The sequence below is a fragment of the Nicotiana attenuata genome, chromosome 6 (assembly GCF_001879085.1).
Source record: "Nicotiana attenuata strain UT chromosome 6, NIATTr2, whole genome shotgun sequence".
Taxonomy (NCBI): Eukaryota; Viridiplantae; Streptophyta; class Magnoliopsida; order Solanales; family Solanaceae; genus Nicotiana; species Nicotiana attenuata.
The window spans coordinates 33,243,524-33,254,851 of record NC_031994.1 but is presented as its reverse complement, the minus strand read 5'-3'; the positions used below and the strand labels follow the sequence as shown (position 1 = coordinate 33,254,851).

The window sequence follows — 11,328 nt, the reverse complement described above, 5'->3', positions numbered from 1 at the left end:
TCCCAATTAACGGGTTAAACCTCGAGAGAGTAATCACCCTACTTGAACCCTAGTTGCTTGGTCTAATTGGCCTACCCAATTGGTCTCGAGAGAGTCAATTGGGCAAAATCACTCTCTCTACCGAGAGGTGTGAGAGTGGGTACAATTTTGCAACGGTTATAGCATAAGCCCCAAATATGTCAATCTATCCTTAGTAGCATCTACCCGTTAGTTAACCACCTAGGTAATGCCACGACACTAGTGCCTTTCTCTATATTAATTACAACTTAGCAATATTCCCGTAGCATAATTTAGTTTCAATCATTAGCTTTATAAAGGTAGATACAGAAATCAAAAACCAAATATGTTTGAAGAGACATTAGAAGCACAACCGCAATTCTAGACTAAACAGACATTACAACTCCACTACTAGCTCCCTGTGGAAATTCGATCCCGAACCACTATTCGAGTAAAAGCTGTTGCGACCCGCTCTTCCTACCTTAGTGTAGTGTCGAGTCGGCAGCGATCACCCGTGATCAACTATGGATCTGACGGGGTCACCTGCGAAGTCCCTAGAGTGAGCGGCAGCTGAAGGCTAAATGATGGCATGCTGCTGTGATGCTCGACTGGCTAATGGAGATCTCCCGGCAGATCAGCTCAAACATCCTCAACAGGTGCCCCAACGCTCCCTTGTCGGGGACCACCTCCTCGCCGCCCCCCACGACCCCGTGGGAATGCCTCGTGGGACAGCCCTACCTCGTTGTCCCCTACCTCGTGGGACAGCCCTACCTCTATGGTAATGCTCTGGCACCATATAAGCAGGGTCGTGTACTAAGCGCTCATCCTCTCGGGCTCGTTGTAGTGTCCGGGAAGCCAGCTCAGTAACTTGCCAGCCATAATCGTGAAAAATGGTCGCTCCCTCGCCGGCATGCTGCTGCATCTGCAGTCACAACTGGTAGAATAGATGTAGGCCAATAGCCTGCACAACGTGTAAAATATAAATTACAGAACGCTAGGTTACAGTTATATAAGTAAGAATACCAAATAACATACCAGTGCCTCGTGCCGCCCGGCATATGGAACGTATCGACCGCCAGCTCGATGAATGGGATTCCCAATGAAAAGTCAGGTAACGACGCGGTACCAGGGCATATAATCATGAAAAGTATCCGTCCGGCTCGGTGAAGGGGGGGGGGCAGAATCAGGTCAGCTCGTCGGTCCCAAGTATCGACTTGCTCCTCTAGCCATGCCACGTATGCGTCGTCCATCCTGGAACGATCATCCCGCTGGTAATGTGTGGGCTGCCATGTGGACGGTCTCAATACACGCTGCGGACGTCCAAACTAGCGAAGTACCCGCTCCGTGGCATGATGCTCCACAATATCGAGGCACATCAGCGAGACGGAAGAGATCCAAATAAGTCCGCCGGCCGAGCAATAATCGGGCAGGCCACCTATCAACTCGTCACTGTATGGCGTCCAGATGAAATATTAAGTAACAACAGAAAACGTGAGTATACGCAACACATGTGAAGCTATGCCAAGCAAACTTAGGTATACATTTACCTGTGCGCCCTCCAGCATATCCAACAAATCCTTGTAAAGGGGGATATTATACCGAGCCATGTAGATATGTACGTATCCCCGCCGAAGAATCCACCTCCTAGCTAGAGGGAGAAACGGAGGTGGTACATTCGGAGGTAATGGTGGTAGAGGTGGTTGCAACTGCAGGAACCGCTCCTAGGCCCAAACCTAACATATAAAGTTAACGTAAAATTTAAGATATATTTTTACTAGATATGTTATAATGAATAGAGTATTCGAATATGTTGTCACCTGTAGTAGCGGCAAAAATCCACATACGTCATGCTGGGTGCCCATGCTCGCCCGACACATCTGCCTGTACAAGTAGGCGAACAGCAGCACCCTAGTTGTACTGGGATAAATCATCTAGCTGCTCAAGATGATAAAGAAATCTCAAGCTGACTAGGTTCCCCGAAGTGTTCGAGAACAAGATCCCTCCAACCATAAGGAGTATCAGCAACCTCGTATACCGGTGAATATGCAGATCATCTGTCTCGCCAGTGATGTCGTGGTGCAATAACTCCAAATACTATCGAATAGCCGTCAAACTCAGGCGACTGGCCCCTGCCTGTGCTGTCTCATCTTGTGGCCGGAAACCAGTGAGCTTCTACAGCATGTCCAGGTACTGCCCAAGTGTCATCTCTCTCATGCCCTGCGGTAGAGCGACGGGGTGTCCATCAACGGGCAGCCCATATAAAACCTCCATGTCCTGTAGTGTGATGATGGCCTCGCCAATGGGCAGGTGGAATGTGTGCGTCTCTGGTCGCCACCGCTCTATCAGGTCCGTGACCAAAGACCAATCGAGCTGTAGCCGGCCGATCTCCAAAATCCTGTAGAAGCCCGTATCCCGCTGGCGTCTGACTACACGGGGATGGAGAACTTTGCCCTTCAGAAAATCCCACATGCCGTCCACTCTCCTGGCGCAGAGAGTCTGGGCCAGTAACTCTCCCTCTCATAAGTGGGCGGACCTATGATTGCCAGTAGCTCATCGCGGAAAGGTCCGAGATGCATAGGCGGCACATCCATATTGTCTACTGTAAATTAAACAACATTAATTACATGTTTGTTTGAAAATTAAATAATTAATTTTTATAATTATACAATATTTAATTATTAAGTATTCACATATGGGTTTCAGGCTCGATATTTGAGGCCCAGTAGCACCAAGCTATCCTGAATTCTTGTATGTGTCAGTTTTATTATTTTACATATTAGTTTTACAGTTTTATATGTTTGTTTTGTAAATTAAATAATTAATTTTTATAATTATACAATATTTAATTGGACAGAGTATTCACATATGGGTTCCAGGCTCGATATTTGAGTCCCAGTAGCACCAAGCTATCTTTAATTCTTGTATGTGTTAGTTTTATTAGTTTATATGTTAGCTTTATAATTTTATATGTTTGTTTGTAAATTAAATAATTAAGTTTTGTAAATTGGACAGAGTTTGTATTTGATCTATCAGTATAAGAGATACTTAAACTATAGGGATACTACGCTAAAAGGCTCAACATTTTACTACGCTAAAAGGGCACTATATTACTAGTCTTTAAGCAAATAAATAATCTAAACTAGATAAAAACAACAAATACATTTTATCACAAAACATTCACGAAAATACATATAAAACAGTAAAGTGATCTATTAATAATTTTATTAACAAATAATAATGATTTCTCAATTTTTACATATTTTTTTAGAACACTAATATATTAGTCCGGATAAAAATAACATACCAATTTAATCGCAAAAAAAATACAAAACAACATGGAACACATTTAAAACAACTAATATGCATTATTTATACGAGTTTCGACATAAACTAAATCGGAATACCTCGATTTATGTTTTTCGAAAGTTGAATAATTGAAAATTTGAGTCTGAAACAAGCAACCCACAACAATAGAAGGCTTGGCTAGGATGTGAGGCCAATACTCTTTACTTTTTGTGGGACGGGTGGGGTCCACTCGAGTTTTTTATCGTGTTAATGGGAGGAGGGGGACCGCTGAAGTTTTTTTAAGAAAATGGGGGGGGGGGGGGGGGCTTCTGTTTTGAACGTGGGGGAAGGGGAAGGGGACGACTACTTATTTACATATAGCGCGGTTTATAAAAGCGCTATACATATAGCGCTTTTATAAACTGCGCTATAGATGCCTGTCTTATCAGGTTCCAGGTATAACGCGTTTTACAAGGCGTTTTATGTATAACACTCTTTTAAAGAGCGTTGTACCGTAACGTCCAAAACGGACATTAAAGTATAGCGCCCTTTAAAAGGGCGTTATATATAGATATATTACTCTCTTTTTTCTCCACAATTTCCGTCATTTGAGTCCAAAAGAACCACACTTTGATTCTAGACTCCATAAAAGCCAACCACTACTTACATAATTGTGTTCCCACTTTCTTATTTCACCTCAGCATTTAATCCTAATTAATTATAAGTACTATACTCCTCTCTCCACATCAAAGCGTTGTTATTACTGCTTTTGTCTCGTTAGTGGTTTTGGTTAATTCTTCAAGAGAAAGCATGGAGGAGGAGAAGCTGAAGAGTTATTGTGTAACAGGAGGCACTGGCTTCATTGGTTCATGGTTGGTTAGGTCTCTCCTTCAAATGGGCTGCACGGTCCATGCTACTGTGCGCCATCCAGGTTCGTTTCTGATCCAATCCTGACCTTTTCAGGATCAGTATGACAGTAAATTTCTTATTTTATTCATTATAACAGTAAAATTATTACTAAATTTTATCTAATATAACAACAAAGCATACGCCCATCAAGAAGTTCTTATTGCCCCAATGAGTAAAGTTGAACGTTACTGTTATAGTTTGTAAAATTTTGTTACTTTAGTATGACGAAAGGTAAAAGGGCATTATCAAGACTCAAGAGATTATTGTACATTTTAAATAATAAGTTCAATTGAAGACCTAAAAGCTATGCTACTTCTGCGCTAGTTGAAGGTGACAAAAAATAATTGTGTGACTTAAATATTATAATCAATGTTTAAAAAAGGTTTTGTAACTTTGCAGTTATAATTGATATTCTTTATGTGATCATGGATGTTGTTAGGGGGAAGTGCACAAATACTTTAAGTTGTACCCAAAGATGAGTTTTTTTTTTTACAAATTTACCCACTTCATAACACATTTCAAAATTCGCATCTAAAGTTACAAATTTAGGGTTTAGAATCGGATCTGAAGCTTAATCGGGATCTGAAGTTAGGATCTGAAGTTTTTATCATTTCAAAATGCAACTTCAAAATCGGGATCTGAAGTTCTTCTTTCGCAAGTTACAAACTTTAAAATCAAGCCTTTTGAGAAATACCTCGGGAAAGAAAAATCTTTGACCCAAACCTGCTATACATTGTTGTACGGTCTTGCTTTCTTTTCGAAAGTGTAAGATTTCAATTAGTTTTGCTGGTGTTTTGTCGCATAAACCAGCTTTTGTGTTGAATCTTGAAAGGTAAGAGATTCGAGTATTTAAGTTTTCAAGTGCTAACCATGATGCAATAGGAGATAAAAGAAGAAGCAATAGCAGTGGATAAAAATAAGTTTAAACTTTTAGAAAAAAATAGATGTAAGTTAAATGGGGTCATCAAAAATTAAATGGGGCAGCCAAATAGGCTGCCATCAAAGTTTGGGAATCTTACATGAATATACCAAAGAAAGATATTATTTATCAATAACTAGCCATTTTAGTCATGCTATTAAAAATAGCCAAAACAAATTACCGATTATATACAATATTCAAAAAATATAGACAAAATAAGATTATTTTTTTCAATAGGTATTGTTGCGATTCATTAAAAGCACGTAGGAGGCAATATACAAAACTTGACGAAGTTTAAAGGTGAGTTAGACTAGTTTGGAGTCAAAATTCATTACCAGTGATATAAATAACTAAGAAAATAGGACCAAAAAGGATTTTTTTTCCCAACTAGGTAGGGTTGGACTCATTGAAAACATATAGATGAGGCAATATACAAAATTTGAGCAAGATTGGAGGTGATTTAGACTGGTTTGGTATCAAAATTCGCAATTAAAATCGATTCAAAAAATTCTTCTGCGACACATATATCAAACATGCATCACATATGTATCTCACACACAAGTATACATAAATATACATATGATACATATGTCATATACAAATGATACACATATTATCTTTTTTCATGTTTATCTTCGGCTTCGAATATTCAATTCAAACCACCTTAAAACTCCACCAAATCATCCCAAAATTGAGATTCAAATTCCTTAAGATGTACTCAATCTATTCTAATAGCACCTACTCAAAAGAAAGCAAAAATTTAACTTTTTTTGGCTACAAATAGCTAATTGGATAATATTGATTACATTTAACGAATATTAGTAATATTTTATGAATTACCCTATTTTTATAATAAGCTGCTTACACGCGGACATAGCTGGTAGTTTCCTGAAAATTTTGCATGTAGTTAACCCTTTGACTTGAGAAAGCTAGAAGGCCGCACCTTTGGGTTTGCAACGAATTAGAGATGTGTCTTAACAAAAAAAACAAACAGTAAGCCCACCTAACAGACTTCGAGTATAATAATATGTAAAAATAGCACAGATTAACTAGTTTTTGGATTTGTAGTTGAAAAATAACTAGCGTTTGCAAAGTAATTGAAAAATAGCCACTATTTTGCTAAAACACGGAAAGTTACAGCATAATATGTTGGATTATGGAGCTCCTGTGTATAAACTTCCAGCATATTATGTTGGAACTCCAGCACACGGAAAGTTCTAGCATAATATGCTGGATTATGGAGTTCCTACGTATAAACTTTCAGCATAAATGTTGGAACTCGTTACATTATGAAATTCCAGCACATTATGCTGGAATCTCATATATAAAAAATTGGAACTCCAGCATTTTATGCTGGAATTTTTCCGGATTTTAAGAGTATTTTTTCTCAGATTTTAATTTTTACATGAAAAAGTAGCTAAATTTCTATTACTTTTGAAACTGTGGCTATTTTTCAATTACCAATTATAAATTTGGCTATTTCTGATTTCCCCCCCCCCCCCCCCCTAAATAATATGCATACATCCATCAAATCAAATATGCAGTGCCTAATTTTTATTAGGCTGAAAACCGTGAATCCACAATTAGTGGGATTTGATTCAAATTATAAGCAAAGAAAATATGCAAAGATATTACAGTCAAACCTCTCTATAACTGCCTTGTTTGTTCCGAAATTTTTTGGCTGCTATAGTGAAGTGCTGTTATAGAGAACATATATTATAACATAATATAATATTCGGTTCCGAGAAAAACTCGGTTTTTATAGTGAACGGCTATTTTATAAGGATGTTGTTATAGAGAGGTTTGAGCGTACATGTCTTGGTCGTATAACGCGACTTCAATTAAAGATCTAGAACCAATTGCATGCCTTTTGGACTTCAACCAAATAAGGGAATTTCCAAGAAGAATGCATTATGCATAATATACATTAAAAAAACACTAAAATTTAACAAATATTAGAATTTGAATAGTATAACGTGTCCTGTGTTAAAAATCTTAAAGGTTGAACTTAATAAGCCTACGTGAAAAAGGCATGAGGCATGCTGAATGTATACCTTGCTACGCGACTCTTTAGATTTTCTGTCTCCCATGTCTCACTTCTTTAACTTCTCTAAACTAATATTTCATGTGGAGCTCCTTCAATTCCAATATGCCGTTGAATTTCTATTGTGCATTTATTTGAATGAGGAACTCCAGTTAGATAACATGGGATAGAGAGAATTGCGAACTGCTCGCCTTTGTTTAATATGAGTTCATTCGTAAATTAATCCTCAGTCTTAACCTTTTCAGAGAAGTCATTACATCTGATGAAGCTGCCCGGGGCCAATGACCGGCTGAGATTGTTCAAAGCTGATTTACGAGAAGAAGGGAGCTTCGACGAAGCAGTGAGAGGTTGCAGTGGTCTATTCCATGTCGCTGCACCCATGGAATTCGGAGTACAAGCCACAGAAAATGTTGGTAAATACATGCTTGTCTAAATCATTAGTTTTGGTAAGTCCCAAAGTAGTTCAAAATTAATTGAAGCCTACAGAAGTATTCAATTTCTTGGCTTGTTTCAATTTGAAGACAGCTATGTTCAAGAAAACGTCATAGAGCCAGCACTCCAGGGGACCTTGAATGTTCTCAAATCCTGCTTGAAATCTAACTCTGTAAAAAGAGTTGTTTTCACATCATCAATTAGCACAGTGACAGCCAGAGACAGCTATGGAAACTGGAGACCTCTTGTGGATGAATCTTGCAAAATACCTGTCCAACATGTTAGGCACACAAAACCTAGTGGCTGGGTAATGTTTTTTCCTATACTCAGACAGTCAGACTACTACTCCCTCTGTTTCATATTTACACTTTTTGACAATTTAAGAAAAAATAGAAAGATTTCTGACATATACCAAAAGTATTCTTAGAATTTGTGTTCTTAAACATGTCATTACATTTTTATGACCATCACAGTATATCATTAAGCGTAAAATGAAAAGTTCAAAAGTGAAATGACATTCTTTTTAGAACAGACTAAAAATGAATCGTTATATAAAATGGAAAAGATGAAATAATACTTTACATTATTTATCATGATTACTTATCTTTATAGTCCTTGATGTTGGTATTGCTCGTCTCTACTATTTCTTTCCTTCTTTCCTAAGCTGACGGTTTATCGAACTACCCTCTTAAGGTCGCACTTGTGACTTCACTGGGTTTTTTGTTGTTGTTGTTGTTGTTGTTGTTGTATTATTTATCAAGATTACCAAGTGCAACTCAGGTTTTTAATGGGAAAAGGTCTTTGGTAGGTTTATGTACTAGTAAAGGTTTTAACAGAGGAGGCAGCATTCCAATTTGCAAAGGAAAATGGCATTGATTTGGTTTCAGTAATAACACCAACTGTAGCTGGTCCATTCCTCACTCCTACAGTTCCTTCAAGCATTCAAGTTCTCTTGTCACCAATAACAGGTTTGTTTTGTCTCCTTTCTTCCTGTTTTAATTTCTAGTGCAGCAAAATGAATATTGTCACATTGTTAGGCGTGCAAACAAAGTCTCACATTGGTATCTAAAAAGATTGGGAGCCTAAATATAAGGTGTAAGTATCTTTTAATGGTGTGAGGCCTATTGGGGAAAACCGTACGGGCTTGGCCCAAACCGGACAATATCATATCATGTTAAGAGTATCTTTGAGCTGGTTAAGCCAACAGTCACATTTGGTTCAAGTTACATTTGTCCAACATAAGCTTTACAATTGCTTTATACATTTTCACATTTAACCAAATAGATGCAGATAAAAACACCCCTTCAACAATGTATATATTTTTGTCACTTAGCTTTCAGTCCTTTTACTTTTATAGGTGATCCTGAATTGTTAGCTATACTCACTGCTGTGAACTCAAGAATGGGATCGATTGCATTAGCTCATGTCGAGGACATATGTTGCGCTCACATATTTCTCATGGAGAACGAGAAAGCAGAAGGACGATATATGTGCTGTGCTCGGAGTTGGGCTATGTCTGAAGTTATCGATCACCTTACAAGAGAGTATCCTGGTCCTGCTTTAGAGAGGTTATATATCTATTGTTCCGAAAAGTTACAGTTAATGTGAATAATTTTGCATTAAAGTAACAGTCTAATTTTCAATGTTTCAGGCTGGCAAGAGGAGGACATGATTCAGAGATCCCCTCCGAGATATCTTCAAAGAAATTGAGAGAGCTGGGATTTTCTTTCAAGTGTTATATCGACGATATCATAAGAGATACAATTAGTAGCTGTATGGATCATGGCTTCTTACCTTCTATTCAAAAGTAAGTGTTTCTTCGTTGTATGAGCAGAGAATTTAACTCTTTGAGGTGATGTAGATGTTTTTTTGGTGATTGCTTGTAGACAACAGTAGAAGTGCGACTAGTTCAAATTGGAAACTTTACTTATGAACTTAAAAATTGCTGTCTAGTTGTTGAAAATGCCAGATTACCAAATGAATAACTTTATGCAATAGTTTATTGAAATCTTAAGTACTTTGTTTTCACAAAATCCCTTCCTGTGGCCATGTTGTTTGGGATTATCGCTGTGGCTACTTGATAAGCCCTGGTTAGTGGTTACATCATTATTTGAGAAATCATTCTGTATTTACTTCGCAACGATCTTTCAAAGATTTTCTATTATATTTTGAAGTAAAAAATATTGTGATTTATATAAATAAACCTTTTTTTGTTGTTGTAAATTTTATGTCAAAACCATTTGCAGGGGAACAGGTTCACCTCCAGTACACCATCCGTCCAATTCATGCGATGCACTTTTAATTTCGTGATGCCTATCGACTTTTAAATCTAATGATTGGTGTTTATTTAACTAAAACAACCCCTTAAACCATTGATGCCTTAAGAATTTGAATAGCTTGTTCTACGACACCTTCTCTCAGTTCTTGACCTGTATGTTCATCCAGTACTTGTTGCTTAATACTTCTTCTTTATGTGATTACTTGCTTTGACTTGAGAGTTAGAATGAAACCGTCCTAATTGAGTCATGTGCAACGTGTTTGCAGTGGCAGATGTAGTGTAGTATCACCGGGTTCAACTGAACCCATAATTTTTTACACGGATTAAAAATTTATGTGTAAAAATTCATTTGAATTACAAAAATAGTAGATATGAACCCATAACTTTAAGAATATAATGGGTTCAATACTAAAAACTTTAAAAGTTGATCCCATAAGATTTAAATCCTGAACCTGTCTCTGTGTGTTTGAGAAGTTTAAAGTTGTATTATATGTTATCCTGCGCTAGTCTAGAACTTTTCCGTGCGTGGGACGAAGCGAAATAAGTAAATCTTATTGAGTATAGGAGATGATGTAGGCATTTCTTTGATTAGCCTATTGAGCTTTAAATGCCTACCATTGTTAATATTTTCTATAGTAGCCTTTTTGAGTATGTAAACCTTTTCTTTTGAGAATCCCATTACAAGCCTATCATCTTTGTTCTTAATTGACTTTGTGAAATTTTTACCTTTGAAAGTAATGATGTATGGTGGTCCGGGCTCGGGCCTAAATGGGCTAAACGGGCCGGGCTAAACGGGCCTGGGCTCTGGCGGTCCCGGGCTTCACGGTCCCGGGCTTCGTGGGCTCAACGGGTGGAACCAGCCCATGACGGGCCTAAGCCCATATGGTCCTGGGCTAAATGGGCCGGGCTCGTGGGCTTAGCGGGCCTAACGGGCTTTTTATTTTCGGGCTTTTTTTTTTAATTTTTTTTGTTTAAGGCAATTTCTTGTAAACCATATATGTATGTATATATATATATTACTCTTATACATGGCTACATAAATATATGTAGTATATATAATATAGAAATCTAATTATTAAAGTGCTTGACTAAAAAGTAAAATAACAAAATAATAGTAAAACTAAATTGGCATGCATAATAAATTAATAACAAAGTACAACATGAAGCATAAATATGTCTAATAATTTTAAAATAACACAAATTGTTGAAAAATCTTAAAGACGAATTTGCGGATAAATACCCTCAACACAATACTTTATATGCCTCCTTAAAATGCCGGTGGTACACCCTGAACGAAAATTTAAGACTCTTCCACAGTTCTTGCACTTTAATATTTGGCCTTCTTCATTTTCTTCAAGCACTTCATAGTATTGCGAAACAAATAAGCGCACTCTTTCCGAACGAGGCATGATTTAACTTGAAAATTGAGACTGAGACTTGAAGTCTTGAAAATTGGAGATTGAG

The 11,328-nt window shown here is 37.5% G+C and overlaps 1 protein-coding gene across 1 annotated transcript; it reads left to right on the top strand.

Moving 5' to 3' along the window:
* On the top strand, positions 3,942 to 10,063 carry LOC109226801 (dihydroflavonol 4-reductase). Its single transcript, XM_019391666.1, has 7 exons — positions 3,942 to 4,213; positions 7,400 to 7,567; positions 7,676 to 7,893; positions 8,395 to 8,554; positions 8,944 to 9,154; positions 9,238 to 9,393; positions 9,833 to 10,063. Exons 1-7 carry the CDS (start codon positions 4,093 to 4,095, stop codon positions 9,894 to 9,896), a joined length of 1,098 nt encoding a protein of 365 aa, XP_019247211.1. The 5' UTR covers positions 3,942 to 4,092; the 3' UTR covers positions 9,897 to 10,063.